At 32.5% G+C, this 18,917-nt stretch overlaps 2 protein-coding genes across 5 annotated transcripts; one reads left to right on the top strand and one right to left on the bottom strand.

Moving 5' to 3' along the window:
* On the top strand, positions 4,964-12,268 carry LOC109354264. Of its 3 annotated transcripts, XR_002108533.1 has the most exons (14): positions 4,964-5,227; positions 6,075-6,126; positions 6,545-6,813; positions 6,890-6,964; positions 7,049-7,107; positions 7,241-7,376; positions 8,144-8,240; positions 8,362-8,428; positions 9,305-9,403; positions 9,640-9,729; positions 10,777-10,931; positions 11,475-11,576; positions 11,713-12,070; positions 12,163-12,268. XR_002108533.1 is itself a non-coding variant. In XM_019596631.1 (13 exons), the coding sequence occupies exons 3-13, from the start codon at positions 6,561-6,563 to the stop codon at positions 11,852-11,854; spliced, it is 1,275 nt and encodes a 424-aa protein (XP_019452176.1). In that variant the 5' UTR covers positions 4,964-5,227; positions 6,075-6,126; positions 6,545-6,560; the 3' UTR covers positions 11,855-12,268. The 3 variants fall into 3 exon arrangements, 2 of the variants coding, with proteins under 2 accessions (XP_019452176.1, XP_019452177.1); XM_019596631.1 differs by having other exon boundaries at positions 11,713-12,268; XM_019596632.1 differs by having other exon boundaries at positions 6,542-6,813; positions 11,713-12,268.
* Positions 13,620-16,482, bottom strand: LOC109354266 (coiled-coil domain-containing protein 12). Of its 2 annotated transcripts, XR_002108534.1 has the most exons (5): positions 16,266-16,482; positions 16,043-16,178; positions 15,479-15,593; positions 13,775-13,913; positions 13,620-13,727 (listed from the first exon to the last, which is right to left on the bottom strand). XR_002108534.1 is itself a non-coding variant. In XM_019596633.1 (4 exons), exons 1-4 carry the CDS (start codon positions 16,415-16,417, stop codon positions 13,849-13,851), a joined length of 468 nt encoding a protein of 155 aa, XP_019452178.1. In that variant the 5' UTR covers positions 16,418-16,481; the 3' UTR covers positions 13,626-13,848. The 2 variants fall into 2 exon arrangements, 1 of the variants encoding a protein (XP_019452178.1); XM_019596633.1 differs by having other exon boundaries at positions 13,626-13,913; positions 16,266-16,481.

Raw genomic sequence — 18,917 nt, 5'->3', positions numbered from 1 at the left:
CGTGGTTTTACTTCTCACTTTGGGAAGGTTTTCCACGTTAAAATTTTGGTGTCCCTTGTGTGTTACTGCATTATTGGATATTGTCCCTCATAGATTCTAGTATGTTAGTGAAATTATTATCTGCTGCATATACTCTGTTAGGGTTTACATTGTTATTGTGTTGAATTTCTCATCAAAGCCCGATCCGAGTCTAGTTTTAATATAACTCGGTCGTTCCGGGCTAAAAAGCCTGGGTTCAATAAAAAATGTGTAATATCATACCCAAACCCTATATATTTTCGGGATTTGGTGGGACGGCCCGACCATGTCAACTCATTTTGACACCTCTAATTATATGGATGATAATCTCGATCTAACATATTTGTGCTCATAATATAGAACAAATTTTCAATATTATATCACATTTGTTCTATATCTTTTAACATATAAGGTTATACACATAATTTAATAAATTAATAACTAATATAAAATTTTGATAAAATTTGATTAAAATAAAATTTAATATATATGGAAGATGAATTAAAAAGATAGAGAAATAGAAGGTGAAAATGAATAATAAATATGGTTACAATTGAAGAGTAAATTATAAAAATATATTAGATTCTAAAAAAATTAAAAAAAAGTTATATAATATAAAAATATTAAAACGGGGGATTAGATATGTCCAATCTTATTAATCTTTCATATTCATTTTATTGGGGAACATCAATCTCCTAAATTTGAAGAGTCAAGAAAAGTCCAAAAACAAGAATAGGGCCTCACAAATGATTAAGCTCTGCTGTCACAATTATCCACCATTCAACACAACCTTCCCAATTTCTCAACCTCCAACTATTATTCCATCACGTGTCCCTCAATCAATGGTCCCCAACTTTCTGGAAACTACAACATTAATGACTCAATAGTAATATAAATTTTATGACTATATATGAATGATTAAAATTAAAAGATAACTATTGATCACATGATCACTTTTCTTAATCTTAATCATATGAACCGAGTCGATTATTTATCATCCCTATTATTAAATAATAAAGTGCTATAAAAATATAAAAACAACTTTACTTTTATTTAAAATAATAAGATGATATTTTTATTGGTAAACATACAAACAAAAACCTTTTTCCAATATGGGATCTTTCAACATTTTCCTTCTTCTCAAATTCAAACATATTTCACTCTCTTTACTAGACGTGGTGGTCGTTTCCACCTAAGTTGTTTCAACCTCTAAATCTTACTTACATCATTAACACCTCACATAGTGTCTCATACGCACGTGGAAGAATTAGCAGCCTTGGACGGTGAAGCCACATCATTGGTCGGTGGCCAAATAGCAACATAACAATCTTGTAATAATTGTTCATAAGTTATAATATCCCTACATCAAATATCAACCTCAATCCATTTGGATATTTGAAATAAATACAATCTAGATAATTAAAGATATCAAATCAGTTATATTTTAAAAAGCAGATATTTGGCACCTATTCTATGGATTCATTCTTCACATGATCTCCAAAGATTTTGTTTTTGGAGAATGATATCAAGAGTTAGTTTAAAAAGTAAATTCAAAATAAAATTAAGAAGGACTATATTAACAATTGTCCTTAATAAATACAAATAAAGTAACTTAATGTTAGAAATTTAAATCCAACACTTTTTGATATAAAAAATATTCTTTCCTATGTAAAACCACTTCTTTTGCTTTCTAAAAAAATATCTTAGAAACACTTGTTAATATTCTCCTATAAAAAATTAACACAATTATTTATAACTTATTGGCCACAAGAAGATACTCTTAAGTTATATTCCTATAACAAATGTATAAGCAAATAGAAGTTGCGAACATCCGGTTCAACCTTCTACGTACTTACATAATTCTACAACTTATATTAGATGAAATTAATTAGTGATCTTCTTAATCTTATATTGGTGCATTTATTTTTCTAATCTAAATTTTTACTAAAAAGTGTATTGAAGAAATGTAAAAGAAAGTGTGTTGTTATCCCTTATCATAAATATCACTGGTTTTCCTATAGTTTTTCCTTATGTGTCTACATTTTTACTCATCTGAATTTAATTCACTATCATTGAGATATTACTTTATTTATTTAAACTTTAATCTTTAAGTTTTATTTTCAAATACTAGCGTTTAAATAGGGACGGACTACAAGACATTTGATGCAAGAATCATATAAGTAGGTTGGGAAATGTATATTTCTAATTATTGTTTAAAAAATATATATGTCAATTTTTATAATAAAAATAATAATATTGCATTTGCTCCCTTTGAGTCTGTCCCTTCTAAGTCTCTAAGAATTCATAACTGAAATGAGAAATAATAGAGTGAAAGTTGATATGAATCATAATTTAAATGAGTAGCAACATTTAGAATTTCCTTCTCCGACTCACAACTTCAGTATCAACTTCTTGATTAGTGTTTGAATTAGAGGCACATATAAATAATTGTGTATAAGTTTATGAGTTTTTTATAAAATAAAAAAGAAAATTAAGCTGATCCTATTTTGGAGGAAAGAATTGGTATAAGAGATAGTTATAAAGAGCCAAATTTTGCCGCAGTTAAAGTTCAAGATTTTATTTAAAAGAAAGAGGTTCTTCAAAGTTCAAGATTTTATTTTCATTTTAATGTTGACATGCATGGAGTATAATTTTGAGGTGAGAGTCAAAGACTTATATCCTTCAAGACTTAGAGTAAACAAAGTTTTTCATATACATGGCAGAAATCAATCCCCTAATATAACATGCCTAATGATTGAATATGCAAGTCCACATTTTTTGGAAAATAATTCTTTTTTGGAGACTACATAATCTATATGCCATCTCAGGTAAACAAGAATTAGTTCCATGTAATGTTCAAATCAATTTATGATATCAATCTTTGATAAATAAAAAATATGTAGTACGTATTGTACTTTTTAATTAACTTATAATTAATACATGTTAAGTTAGTAATCTTTGATAAATAAATAAAAAATAGTACGTACGTGTTGTAATATAATTTTTAACTAATTTATAATTTTAAGTAAATACTTATTTTAGTCTATTGTATTTCTTGATCTTACTAGTTTGATTACTCAAAATTTTAAACACTTATAATGGTTCCAAAAGCTTCAAATATTGGTCAAATTAGTCTTTTTATTTAGAATACTTGATAAAGACTAATTTGACCATAAAAGACTAGTTTGACCCACATTTGAAATTTTTGGGACTATTTTAAGTTTTTCAATTTTTAGGGACTAAATCGGTAAGGTCGAAAAAACATAAAAGACTGAAATAAGTATTTATTCTATATTTTTTAAATTTTAAAAAAAGTATTATACATATTATATACATTAACTAGAATTAAAAACACAAACACAACAAAATATTTTTACCTAACCATTCCAACAACAACAAAAACCTAGCTTGAAGAGTGGGCATGATTCACACGTTTTTTTAATGCTAACCATTCAGGCCATTCACATCCTCAAAGGTTCACTAACTTTGCAACATGATGTTTCAGGACTCAGTTATTCTTTATTGCCCTTTATAAACACATTATAAAAGAATTGTGGTTTTTGGGTACATATAAAGAATTATTGTTGATCTAATTTTTTTATTTATATATTCAGTATTTCAGTCATTATTTATATATATTAATGGTAATTAAGCAGTCAATAGATGATGTATTATCCATTCACGATTTTTTATAAAAGAAATTCAAAAGAAAGAAAAAGGGAGTTTTTTAATAAATAAATTATTCCCATGCAAACAATGATAATGTGTAATCATGGGGGTGATTAATTTTTTTCTATAGGTAGTATACAAATTTCCCCATCTATCCTGAATAAAAATCATCTCTATTAGAGAATTCTAACTTTTTGAAGTGAAACAAAAAAGTGTTGGGAATACAATGTTTTTTTGCTCTCTGTTTCTCTTTTTTCTCTCCTACTATGCATGAACAGTTTTGCAAAGTATATTTCTATTCAATTAGTGTGAGAAAGTCATCTAAGTATTTTAGGATATGATTATGATCTAGTCCTTTGGTTGAGGAATGGGTTTGAACCCTGGACCTACTACCAGTAACAAATTCAAATTGCAACTACCATTACACCAACCACATATACAACATTGTCATATTTCATTTGACTTTTGTATTTATCATGTTCAGTGTAGAAAAAGAAAGAATAAAACAAAAAGACATTAGTAAAAAAATGGAACATCAAGAAGTCACCTTAGCCTAAATTACCTTACAAGTTACAAGTTACAACTAAAAAGTGAGAGAGCAAATTTTGTATAATAAATTTGAGGGGATAATATATGATTTTTTTTTTAAAAGTACTATTGCAATAAATTCTCCTCATGAGACTATGTAATAATATAATATAGTATACATGACCCAATTGTAACTTATAAATTAATAAATTATTTAATATATATGACAGTATAAAGATTTATAAACATGAAGATAATCGTCTATTATTCATTTATATTATTTAATATTTTTTAAAAGTTAATGATCATTAAATACGAAAGAAATGTGGATGATATAATGACAGTCTATGAGTTTCAAACTATTGTATTATCTATTATTCATGTGTAATTATCTTTAGTCCTAAAAAATAATACAAATTAATAATAAATGATTAAATGTATATAAATATTACAACAACGTGAAATTTGTCTAGTAGTATAAGGTTCACTAGATATCTCACAATGACCAAAAGTTAATGTTCAATTCTTATGAGCAACATTTGTTAAAAAATATAACCACAAGTCTAAAATAAATTAATTTCATATTTATAAAATGAGAGGTGAGAATATATCATTCAAGCCACCTAATGCCATTTCTAGCAGTAATATATATAAAGCAACCTAATACCATTTCCCATTTCCAGGAGTAGCAACAATGTGTCATACTTAATATATAAATATAAAACACGGCAATATATTAATGTTCTATAATCATTAACCAAGTTTTGTTCTCAAAGTAGACTGTGTCTCTCTGTCTCTCTGTCTCTATTCTCCTCTGTCAAGGAATCCCTTTGAATTACATTCATTTCGGTTTTAACTTCTGCTTCTTTGATCTTCACCTTCAGGGTTACTCTCCTTCTGGGAACCCCTCAAATTCTATTACTTTTTAGGGTTCCTTTGATACTGAATTGGGTAACTACAAATTCACTGAGTCTAAGGCTTTACTTAGTTACTGCAACTTTATCTGTTCATGGTAAGATTGAATTACATGGTGGAGTTTTTTTCTTCCTATGGCTTGATAAATTCAAGTATAAAATTTGTTCATAAAAAATGTTTTTTTTTCCTATTCTGGGTTTTACTGGTTTGGATTTTATCATGTTGCAGAATCAGCTAAAACCCACTTCTGCTTGTGTATTGGAATGAATTTTCAAAAGGGTCTTTTTGTTTTGTTTTTAATCATAGTTTTGAAATTTGAGGTTATTTGTGGTTTTTCATCAACCCAATGGATTAATCTTCTCATTAATTTTAAAAAGTTTTGAACTTCAAACTTGAGTTATTCATTGCTGTTACATTATCCTATTTTCTGGACATTAATGATTTTGTGATTTATTGGTGTCTTTAGTTGGAGTGCTTTGAAGCTGTCAAAAAACACGTTTTCTCATCAATTAGTGCAAGAAATAGATAAAAATAATGCAAATGTTGTTACTTTACTTTCCTGCTATTGTTGTTTGTTTTGGTTTCCTTGGAGACTCTTTACTCAAAATTCTCCTTCTTGCTTGAATTTCAGCTATTTTCTTCTTCATATTCATAATCAAAAACCTTTTCCTTGAAGTTACTTTATCCCATTCTGGTAGAGTCTGAATTGTTTACATGTGTTGATGTTATGCTGTTATTGTAACGGGGTGCACGAGGGAATGCTACCTTTTAGTTTTATCAGCATGCATGTTTGTCTTAGTCTTTTGAAACTTTTCATCTTGTTATTACAATCAGGACCACACTTGTCATATCTCATACCCTTCTTGTGATTTAGTTGCTTTATGATTTACTTATTCAGTTTCTATTCTTAGCCTCAAATTTGTTTATGTTACTTTTTGTCTCAGAGAGTTCAAGAAGTTTTGACCTACCATTGAACTTGACAGAGGAAAGGACAAGGTTAGTTAGATAAATCTTTGGTGTTTATTTTTAATTATGAAGCACTTTAGCATATACTAAAGTAAAATAAAGGAAAGAGATGATTAATGATGCTGACAAAGGGCCAAAAAAATAAAAGGAAAAATTAATGCTGCTGAATAAAATATGTCCATTTTATAATAATATGGAAAGTTATAGTACAAGTTAAATGTATGTGCCACTGCTCGTGACTAACCTACTACCACTTCTTTGTTGGTTGACATTTAATTAGTCATAATGTTGGCCTTTTACTGTTAATTTCCCTAGTTGTCTAGAATTTTGAGCCTAAGTTGATAAATCATCATCTTTGTTGCTGGAATATATTTTATGGAGCTTGATATCAGTGAATATAAAACTTATTCTTGGAGGTGAATTCACTTTATCTTATTTGTATCAGCAACTATAGTACTCAGGACATGGGTTGCATGGTGTCCACTCCAAAGGATTCTGGTGGAAATAGAAGGAGGCCAGGGAGTATTGGTGAAGTTTCTGTATATGTTCCGGGTTTGAGAATTCCTAAACCTGTTGATTTTGCGCAATCACTTGGTGATTACTTGTCCAAGAGTATAGTGGAACGGCTATCTGCTCTTAGAACTCGTATAGTTGTAATGGCTGCCCAAGAAGGCCCTACAATTTCAAGGACAAAAAGAAAAAGTGCCACCCAACATGGTTAGTTTTAGCCAGGATGTATCATTTAATAATAAATAAGTTGCTCAAATTTACCAATGCGTGATTTCGTCCGCAGGAGGTTCAACACTGGCTGATCTCCAGCAAGCTCTCGAAGACTACTTGCCAGTGCTTTTGGGATTAGTCAAAGATGGTAAAGCGTGTATTAGTCCATTTGCAGTTGATGTGTGTTCTCTCTATAACATGTCCTGATCAATTGCTTGTCTTTATTGTTTAGGAAACCATTTACAATACAAAGTACAATTTGTTTGGGTAAATCAGGAGGATGATGCAGAGGTTACCCCCAACTTGTGTTTATATGCATGCATATTTCCGCATTGATTTGAAGATTAATTTCTATGCTCAGGAATGCTTACCATTTTTTCTTTCTCTTTGCCCCTTTTTGGTGTGTGATCAACACTCTTTGCAGGAAACAGCTATGTCCAATGCTTGGTATGAGGTGTTGTCAGTTTTGCACTTGATGGCAACACTATTGCTGTCACAGGCTAATTTATTACTTCTACCAAGAACATCATCCGATGGATATCAGCCAAAAGTATCAGAAGGTGAGTAATACTGAAACATTTTGGTACATGTCAACATTTTGGTACATGTCAACATTTTCCTTGTTACACTTGCCCTTAATATTGTTGCTTATTAATCCAAACAACCAAAATTCATTCGATAAGATTGCTTTAAGCCTCTGATTGGAGACGGTCATGCCCCCAGTTTCGGTGGCATTGCTGTTTTGCACACAAACTAATGTGTGTTGGGGGTGGGTGTTGTGATTAAGTGGACCCTTCACGTTTTATAACTTAAGATTATCTTTCATAGACCAAAAATATGGCATGAAATGGTCTTTTAATTACTAGCAATTGCTAATTTGTTACATTTCTTCTTGAAGCTTTTAAGAAAGATAATGATCTTTCTTTATAGCCGACCCCACCTAGTGAGACTATGGCTTGGTTGTTTTTGTTGTAATGATCTTTGGTTGTTATTGTTGTAATGGTTGTTCTTTGTATTGTCATGGTTGGTGGATTCTTCCCGTAACTAGGATCTGATACACGTGCATTGCATATGCATTAATGAGTTTCTGCATTCTATATATTTTCATGTCAAGTTATCTATAATTCGGAGTCGATTTTTTTTCCTTCAGTTTGCAGTGCTTTTTTGACCTATTGGCACCACATTAAAATAGCTGATTAATGAGAAAACACATTCTTTGTTGCCTTTTATACTGCAAAACTTTGTTTCAAATGATGCCTTAATAAGTTAATATATATTATTCCGAATGTGAAGTTTGAACATTTGGTCACTAATTAATTACTAGCAGAAAGCAGACGAGCTTCTGTTGATATATTCTTAAAGGCAGCTGGGTATCTGGATTGTGCTGTCAGGAATGTACTTCCACAGTTGTCGCCTGAACTCAGGTTTGTACATATATGCATTGCAACGAATTTGCTTTCACATTGTTTTTCGTAATATAATGAACCATATTCTTTCTTTCTTTTTTGTGTCTATTACTCTTCTCACTGTTGGTTTGGGTTTTAGGAGAAATTTACCGGTAGACCTTGCAGAAGGAGTACTTCGAGCACTCTGTCTACAAGCATTAGGACAGGTATTAATGTTTTCTTTTATATGGACCTACCAAGTAAATTGTCACGTGTTTTGTAGTTCATTGTGCTTGCTCAAATTAGAAAATATCTCTCAGAATTAAGAACTCAAACCCTGTCAAATTTAATGGCTAAAACCATTATGTTCAACTTTTAACCATCTTGCTGCTTCACATTGTTGCCTTAATTAAGAAAGGAATGAATTGATATGGTGAAAAGGAAGGAGTGGACAACAGCATTTACACTAAATTTCAAGTCACAGCCTTATCTTAGTTCCGTCGGTATACAAAAAATGGCGGCCTAGTATACAAGGCTTCCATCTAGTGGAGAGTGGAGAGGGTAGATGTACACAGCTTTACCCTCGCAAGTAAAGAGATTGTTTCCAATATTTGAGCCCATGACCTCCAAGTCACAAGCCGAGCAACCTTACCGCTGCGTTGAGGCTTTACCCATGACCTCCAGGTCACAAGGAGATCAACCTTTCTGTCGGTATACAAAATGTTAATTAAATGATGTGAGGGTGTAAATTGAAGTTATGGAGGGATTATAAAAGAGATGGATATCATCTGGTGCTTGCAATCTTTTTCGTTTAATTTACTTTTTGCCAATTCCTAAGGATAGTTTTAATTAACGTAAAGGCCATGGTGTTTTTGTCTAATGGCGCGCTGTATCCATACAGGAATTTATGTAATTCTTAACTATCAACTTGGTGTATATGTTACTATCCATATGGGGTGGGGAGTGTCTTATAAAATGACATTTCCAATATTGAGTGGAAAGCTATAGATTCCATTTCTCTCTCTCTCTCTGTCATCTATTTTGGGTATACTTGTTTATTTCTTCAATTGTTTTAATAGCTATATCTTCATTTGTTTTAACAGAGTGTAGATATCCAACTTGGAATGGCAATTGATAGTACCAAAGCCACTCTTGCAGTGAAGCGTAGACTTGCATGTGAGATGGTGAAATATTGGCAACAGGTACAAATCAGAAAACTTTCATTGTTATAGAGCCTTTACTATATGATTATACTTTGATTGTAACCTTTCTTGACCATTTTAGTTTTGACCTTGTATAGATTTTCATGTTTGTCTAGTAACAGGTTTCTATTTTCAACCTGATAGGCATATCTGATGGGATTATTATAGGGGCTGTCATTTTCTGCCAGTTCATTCTTACTATGTTGACTGATATATTAATTTGCATTATTTTGCAGGCTCAAGATAATATCATGAACCTTCCATTAGCGAATGGTTGGGGGGAAAAACATCGTCTTTATGTGAAATGGAAGTATGTTGAAGCCAAGGTTTGTGCTCCCCTCCCCATCTGTTACTTGCATCTTGCTATTTAATTACGCCTTATATGTGGTAATATGAGTCGGGTGAAGTTTTATAGTTTACTGATTGGATGACAATAGCTGCAGATGAAAGTCAAAATTGATTCAAATAATGGATTCTAAGATAAAATATGGATTTGGTACCATAACATAGAGAAGTAGAGGGATTAAATTTTAATGCTTCTTAGGAGACCAAGTTTAGTTGGAAATCGCTATTGGGTCATTTGGTTTTCTGCCCTTTCTTTATGGCACTCATTATTTGGCATAATCGGTGTATGATAGGTGTGTTCTAGGTCTTCGGACCATTTTTTGATGGTTAGTTGAAGGTTTGGCATAAGCGAAGAGGCTAAGTTGGTGGTGTGGAATCTATGCTACAATATGGTGCCTTTGGTTACATCCGAACCATTTCTTTTTTAATGGAGGTTTCTTCCTGCCATCTATTTGGTGTATATCATGCCCTCATTGATGGGGTTTCTCAAACAGATATGTTGAGGGATTGGCAAGCATTGGTGCACTGAGTTTCTCTTTTTTCATGTTTTTGTTATGTTTTGTTCTTTTGTGTGAGAAAATTCCTTATCCTCTTCACTCGTTGTAATTCTCTCTTCATGATAAAAATATTTTTTTATGAAAAAGATAAGATACTTCCATTGAAGAGTAAATGGGGATGATTTGGAAGAAAAATCTCATTGACTTGGCAATACGTTTCAGCTTGGTTAATGAAATGCAAACTACTTCCGCTTCTAAACCCGACAATATTATGTTGTGTTTCTTAATTGAGTTATCTTTTCTAATGAGATAAAAGTATGATTAGGGCATGAGACAAGATATCCACAGTGTGACTTGGTCTCTGTAAATGCTGAAGAAATTTGATTTATTATTATTCTTGCTTATACCTCCACGGCTCCATAGCTCTACTTTTAGCATATTCGTGTACAATTCCGGAATGATAATAGAAGATGCATTCAACACAAGCAAGTGATGTGAAGTTCTTGATATGTTTGTTCTAATGACTTACAGGCTGCAGCGTATTATTATCACGGTATGATTCTTGATGAGGGAAATACAGAGAAGTCTCATGGGATGGCTGTAGCTGCTTTGCAAGCAGCAGATGAGTATTTCAAAGAAAGTAAGAAGCTGTGTGAGGCATTCAATGCAGCAACTCCACTGTCAAGGTTATCCATTATATTCCGATATTCCATTATACGCACTGATATGTTGTTATGCTGTTATGTTATTCCGATATTTCATTGAAGAGGTTCACCTTTAATTTTTTTAAGCTCCTTGAATCAACAGTTAATACATGAGTCATTTTATCATATTATGTCATATCATCTTCAGTTACATTTACTGTGTCGGGACTGTTGGCGAATACGTGTTACACATGTGCCAATTTCCAATAACCATGCTGTCTATTCTTCTTATTGCATTAATATCCATGGCACAGACAAGGATGTTAAGATAATATAACGAATGCTTAGAATAATTAGAATGCACATAATGCCTATGTGATTGTGATGGGCCAATGAGCTTTGTCTCATCCCTCCTTTTGAGAAAATGGCAAGTGTTTCTCATTGGCAAGTGGTAGATTTCCTCAGATGACCATGATTTCGATTTATTTACCATCTTTATAGTTCTTTTCTTGAAAAGTGGTACTTCTTTCTAGTAATATGTTTTTTCTCTCGTTGCGGTCCATGTAACTTTCGGTCAATGTGCAGAAATCCACCACTTTGGGGGACCATGAAATATCTATCTGAGAAAATTCCTAAGGATGCTTCAAGCAAGGTGCGAATCAACCGTGATCTATACACTTATGAGAGGTAAACCCCAGAGTGCATGAGTGAATTATTGTCTAACTGTTGTTTCATAATTATTCTTTTATTCTTATTCTTGCTGAATGAAAAGAAGTACAATTCAGAACTAATATGAACGTTTTCTTGTCATATTTCATTACAGAATAATGGAGACAGCGCCGACATTGCCTGATTTTGCCTTGGCCTTGAAACCAGATGAATATCAACTTCCTCCGGTGGATCCCTCTTGGAGATCGGAGAACATGAACGGGGTACAAAGTGGCGCAAACCATGTCAAAGGGTGACAAATGATAAAACCTTATGACTATGCAGTCCTCTGTGAAATGCCAGCTTATCTGAAAGAATGATGTCATTCAATTTCAAGCTCAAGAAGCTTGTCAAAGGGAGAATCTTTTTATTTTAACTATTTTTTACTTTTCTCAACCTTTTCCTTTTTTTCATCATATATTAATTTCTCTCTTCCTCCACAATATTTGAAAAAATGGCTGTAACTGGAAATAGTAATAACACTACTATGCCAATACCCCGAATAATAACATTACTATTTTGCTATAAAGTAAAGCCTGTCGAATTTTCCATTTGTTAAACCAAGTTGTATAAGTGATAATGTGTAATTGTGCATTGCAGAGAAAGAATGATTTCCTTTATGTTGTGTTAAAAGTCAAAGGAATTTGAAATGCAAGGGAATTTATCATATTTAACATTTCTACTGAATGTATGATATGTTTCCTTTATATTTAACAAAGTTTATGATTCCCTTTTGTACTTGTCTTGTTGCATTATTTGCATTTTTCAATGCATGCCTTATTCCTGTTTTCTTCTATTGTTGGATGATTATATGTTTATAGGTTCATTTGAGTCATTTTGCTTCTAAGGTAAGAATTCAGATTTCCTTTTCATTAGAGGAGAAAAGTTAAGTACAAGATAAGAGGATAAGACATACAGCATACTCAATGAAAAGAAAGAAAATAATGGGTTATGCATTTTCACTTGAAAGCTGTGTTACATATTCAATATGTTAGTCACTCATTTCCGTGCCTTGAGAAAATAAAATGTATATACTAATAGTATAATTTTTACACTATTATTACATCATTTACAATTTATAACTAACTAATTATTATTGACTCTCCTAAATATATTACAAACAAATTGTAGATAATATATTGACTGTGTATAAAACTTTATACTGAGCATATATATATATATATATATAATATAGTATTCCAGCTTTTGGATGCCTACATATAGGTTATGGTCAAAAAGAATAATGGCTCTTGTCTTTTAGAAACAGGTATTAATGGCCAGACCATGCTTCCATAGACCATAGAACACAGCTTTCAAGGAGCGCAGTAAATAACAGTAGAATTTGATTGAAAGAATACAACACAAGGTTAACAAACATTATTGATACTTGACATGGAATGTCTTCTCCTCATGGACATATAATTTCAGTTCTGTAAACCATGACAGTGACAATCCCACACAAGTAATTGTAGTGTGGAGCTCATGCAAGATTCATTCCAATGGTAATCAATTTGACTGAGATCTTATTTTATGGCAAAAATATATATATATATATATAGATGCAGTTTTAAAGTGGAATGATTGCTAATCTTTGGTTAAAGATTAGGAAACCCAATTTGAAAATTTAGGACCTCACATATATCCTTATACATGACTCAGTCATGTCCCTCAATTTTTAAAAATCCATTTATGAATGGGTTTTGAAGGTGAAAAGAAAACTTTGGGGCTATGAATGAAAATATGAAATACACACATGACAACATTTTCCCTTCCTTTCCTTCCAAAAGCAAAACAGGTTCGTTTGTGAACTGAATTTTAGTTTTAGAGAAGGAAGGAAAAATAAAGGTTCGGAGTCATTTCACAAATATATTTCATGGCTCCCTACGTTTCCCTTCCCTCTATTATCCTTAAAAAACAAACTCACAAACAGACTCTAAGAGTCTAACCTACCACGAAATTTATTCATGGGGAGGGAAGTGTTACCCTACATACTATTAATCTATTGCCAATTTGCACCCAGCATACATAAGAAAATCTAACGAAACTAGATATTTCACCACTGAAAACAGATCTAGTACACTGGCTCCATAATAATTGAAAGGAAAGAGATATAGTTATCACAATACACTGTAAAGTCACAAAGACTCATGAACTATAACCCAGTTTTGTATACTTTAAACGAGTTAAATGGGTTAGATAATTTCTCAACATATTGCTTCTATATCTTTCAGTTGCCACAAAAAATTGCAATCTAATCTTCTGCTGTGGCAGTGGTTTCATCTCCTTCAGTCAACAGCTTTTGCTTCTCTTGTTCCACTGTAAAAAAACAAATCCATTGTTATGGCTCCTCATTCATAGACTAGTACAATTACTTCAAATGAATGTGTAGTAATTACAAAATCAAACTACTAACGAAGTAACGAACTGTCAGGAAACAATTACAAAGAGCAGGTCACATGCCCATGCCCAACTAAACTAGAATTAATAGATAATCTGTATATGCAGCTATAGAAAACAGTAGCAGAACATGAGATTTGAAATTGCTAATATTAGTCATGCATCTTTATAATTTACACAACACTGAATTGGCAATTAAATAAAATTTAAAACACATTTTTGTTTTATAAATGTCATGCTAAAGTCATTTTTTTATAGTTTTGGCAAAGAATAAGCCCGCCCTTTGTGTAGAAAGTTGAGAGAAGTATTGACTGACATATAACTACTTAAGGCAAAAAATACACTTATGGTCTTTTAGGCTAGTCTCAACTCTCAAAATTTAATTTCCATCCCTAAACTTTTATTTGCTTCAATTAAGCCCTATATCTAACAAAAATCAGACCGATTTTGTCTCAAACACTAACTCCATTTCATGGACTAACATAGATTGCATATATGACACCCAAAGGCAAAGGCATGCAGTGGCAAGAACTTGACAAGTGAACATCTCAGTCATCCTATTTGGCAAAAAAAGGAAGAAAGGAATAAAAAAGAGAGGGAGCATTATATTTCTATTCTTCCTATGTTATTTCTCATCACTCCTTTCCAGCGCTCTACCTAGTTTTGGAGACTAATATAGTCTCTGGTCCAACTTTAGAACACCCACTCATCCACAATTTTGCTAAACATCTTAACCCAACAAGCCAAATAAACACGAGGATGATATAACCGGTACAGTGCAAAGAGATATCAGAATATTTGATAATGGAATTATTGTCTCCATGGAGAAAGACATCAACCTTAACAGCACTTAGCAGTGAGTTAGAAACTTTTTCTTAGATCTAGCCAACAATGTGGTTGATGCAAAGGCCTATGAAGCAAGGGTATCATTTTTTTTCTTCTTTTAAATAACACATCGGATAACTAGCATAACTAGGAAATCCAACAGATACAACAACAGCAACAACCAAAAAATTTCACACTGGGTGGTCTGCAACATGGATCAACAACATCATAATGTCCTACAATAAATCATGTCTGTTTACAAACTATTTAAAGCAAAATCCTTCTTAATGGTTTCTCACCTATAGTTTTTGTCTCCCTCTAAATCTAACTATTGGGTTAATCTCCATCTAGTTTACTCTCCTTACTAGGGCTTCTACTAGTCTTTTACATCATAGCAAGTCCTAACCCAGAAAGAGGGTTGTATTAGTCAATCAACACCCAACGTAAAACTTTGACAAGTGCCAATGACATAAGCGCAGCAGATAAAGAGATGCAATGTGAAAAAAATCTAATAAAACTTATGTTATAAAAAAGTGGCAAGTAAGAGTCATCATCATGGATTTTAATCACATGAATAATTCAATGTGCAATAAGCAGACTACATAAAAGCATCAACAGAACATCCAACCAACTAAAAAAGGGAAAATAGCAGCACTTACCCATTAGTTGATAGAGAGCCTTCTGAGTTCGCCTCTCAAGCTTATCAAGTTTCTTCTGCACATCTCTCCGCAGGTCCCAGTTTGGTTTCTTGGGAGCAATGTTCAGAAACGGATCCTAAAAGTACAACAGAAATAAGAATGAATGGACATACGCATAGCACATACGAGTGTTCAAGACTTGACCCGTCAAACTAACTCATCCTGGGCTAAGTGCAACTGGTTCAAGTTCTTAAAATTAGACCTAACGTGCCTTAAGGTTGGGTACAAGCTATGCTTAAGGCTGTCCCAAGTCACACATACGATAAAAACTTTACCTTTTTATAATCAAGTATAAGTAATAAGACTTCTAAACTTAAATCAATAACCTTTTGTACATACCACAAAATATATTGTGTCATTAGTTTCTAACTTCCTGAATAAACATCAACATAAGCCAGCCGAATGTCAAATGGGTCAGGTCCGAGTTCAAACAAATAACCGAATCGAAAAACCGAAACATAACAAGCTAACCCCATGCTATAAACATAAGATTACTGTGGAGGTGACTGGAAAATAATAAAGTACCTCACTGGGTTCCTCAGGTGGAGGTGGTGCATCAGCAGCAGGGTCTTCAAACTTTGGTAGCACTGCAGGGGCAAGCTTCCCTTCTTGAAGGTGTTTATCATGAGGGACATAGTTACGGAATTTCATGTTCAAATTTCTGCAACAAAATAACATTCATCAACGTTAGCAACAGTTGTTATATATATATATAAGAGTAGAGAAGAATAAGTGAGAGAAATTGAACTGTTGTTGGTGAGTTTCATCTTCATCTTCTTGTTCTTCATGATCTTGTTGAGATTGAGAAGTGGTGGATAATTGTTGAGCAGTTCTGAGAGCAAGGAGTCTTTCACGACGAGATGCAACTGCTTCTTCAATTGAATCTTCTTCGTTACTCATTTCTCTTTCTTTTTCAATTCTCCTTCAATCACTCCACAACCCTAAATAACCCTTTTGGGGTTTAAAACATCATAATAATGAGAGGAAATATTTAGCATCATATATCTATTTCTATGTAAAATAATAATTTTTTGTGGTTATATCAATTTAATTTTTTTACCATTGAGTGTAATTCTAACAACTAAAGATTGAACTGTGAAATAATATTTTTATAGTTATATAAATTTAAAATCTATATATAAAATCCATATCTATAAGCAACACTATGGTATAAGTAGTTTCAGATTGAATTGTGAAATTAATAAAATTGAACCCAATAAATCGGAAAATATGATTTTGTTTTACTATTCAGTTGGTTAATTTTTTAAGAAATTGTTTATAGTCGGTTCGCCTCATAGTTCATAGGTTTAAAATCACAAAACGAACTAAATAATAATTAGGCAATATTTGTAGACTGGATTGGTACGAGGAAAAAAATAACTAATTAAATACAAGTCTCTAAATAACAAAATCTTGTAAATAACATAATGTCATACCTACCTGAACATTACAAAACTTACATGTTTCATTAAAAAAACAACCTATCAAAAACAACATAAACCATAAAAAATAACCAAATTGTATACTTTTTGCGAGTTTTGAGAATCATTTCACAAATGTATTTCACAATGTTGTGAAACTTGAGCCGAACTTCAAACCGGAAGAGGTCTCGTATTAAGGTTTAAACGGTTAAAGTCTTTATATATAATTAATAATTTCTATCAATAAATATATAATTATATGTAAATGTAAGGTTTTATATAATTAATAATCATGTATAATTGTATTGAAGTAACATATCTTTATCTTTTTGGACAAGATTAAAATAAAATATTTGAGTGACGTTCCATTTTTTAATTATTAATTGAATCGTCTGGTTTACTTCCCGGGTTAACGCGGTTGAACTGAGTTTAACACGGTCGGACCGAAATTTCTCAGGTTCAAAGCGGTTTAACTCGAACTCGGTTAAGATTGCAAACCAAAGCCGTTTTCAAGTCTGGTCAGAGGTTAGACGGTCTGATCCTCATAACATTGGTATTTCATGATTTCCCCTTCTCTCCTTTGCCCTCCAAAAAACCAACTCGCAAACTGAGATAAAGAGTGTGATACAGCTTTAGGGCCATATACTTATCGAGTTTTTCTATTCTATCCATACCATAATTAAGGGTCACTACCTTAACAATTCTTCATGTGATTTGGGAGCTGGAATAAATGTCATACCATATCCTCTTTTTGAAGTGCTCAAGGTGACAAAAATGTGAATCATAGGCTAATACCCTACAACTGCTTAATGGTTCAACTGTGCAGGTGAACTCTTTAATATTCCCACAGATATGTCATTGACATAAACAGGGAGGCCATTCCTTGCAACTGCTCAGGCAGTGATATACATTGGACCAAGGAAGGGTCACATTGAAGTTGAGCATGCACAAAACCATTCTTGGCCCAAGAGTCTACATGCAATCTCAAAAGGACACTGTCTTACGAATTTTACACAATTAAGAGTTATGAACAAGTGAGAAGAACAACTAATAAAGGAGCACTCAAGGTCTATTGATTTAAACTGTGGGGTTGATGGAGCCATAATATTTCAGTTGCAATTACCGCTGCAACCAGATACCGAATCATAATAATATGGTTATATAGAGATACGATGCAACTACATTTGAGTTGCATTGGACCATATTATGTTGCATCAAATTCAAAATTAATTTTTTAATTAATCAGTTGAAAATTCATACCGTAATCCCAAACTGCTAACACACGAAACACCTTAAGAACATTCATGGGTTATATGAATGCAGAGTTGCAGACTTCATCGTGAAGAGAAAATGGTCGAAAACCTTTGTTCTCTCTGCCATGACTTGATAAAATAAGGAACCAAAAAAAAAACATGGCCAAGGAAAACAGATAAATCAAAAAGAGATTGCAAGAAAGAGCAAGGAAATATACTATTGATAACTAGGTGAGTTAAGATTAGTATGATAGATATGGAGAAAGTAAAACCAGGAAAAAATCTAGGTCTATTAACAACTTAGACCTAAAATGACATTGCAGAGGAGTTGATTTTGATGGAACTGAAGAGTATCATTTGATTGGTGTAACTGATAACACCTAGTGAGAAGATAGGCATATTGAAAATTTCAAACTTGCTTTGCATACCCACTTTCATTTGGAATTATGTAAGCTAATGTAGTGATTTAATTTGCCGTGAGCGGCTGCAATATTTCGGTGTGACTCCAAATCACAATGATGCGATTGATCAGGCCGCAACGCAACCACTTCGGACCATATTTAGATTGCATCGGATTGCATCAGGTCGCGTCGAATTCAATTTATTTTTTTAATCATAAAATAATTACACCACAACGGCCACAATCCGCATCACAATGACGACAATCGGAGTAACCGCAACCGTTACCACAATCACGACCAAAACCACAATTTAAAACAATGAAAC

Source organism: Lupinus angustifolius, chromosome LG08 (genome assembly GCF_001865875.1).
Source record: "Lupinus angustifolius cultivar Tanjil chromosome LG08, LupAngTanjil_v1.0, whole genome shotgun sequence".
NCBI lineage: Eukaryota > Viridiplantae > Streptophyta > Magnoliopsida > Fabales > Fabaceae > Lupinus > Lupinus angustifolius.
Note: the sequence above shows the minus strand (reverse complement) of the source record. Positions and strands in the feature narration are given on the sequence as shown.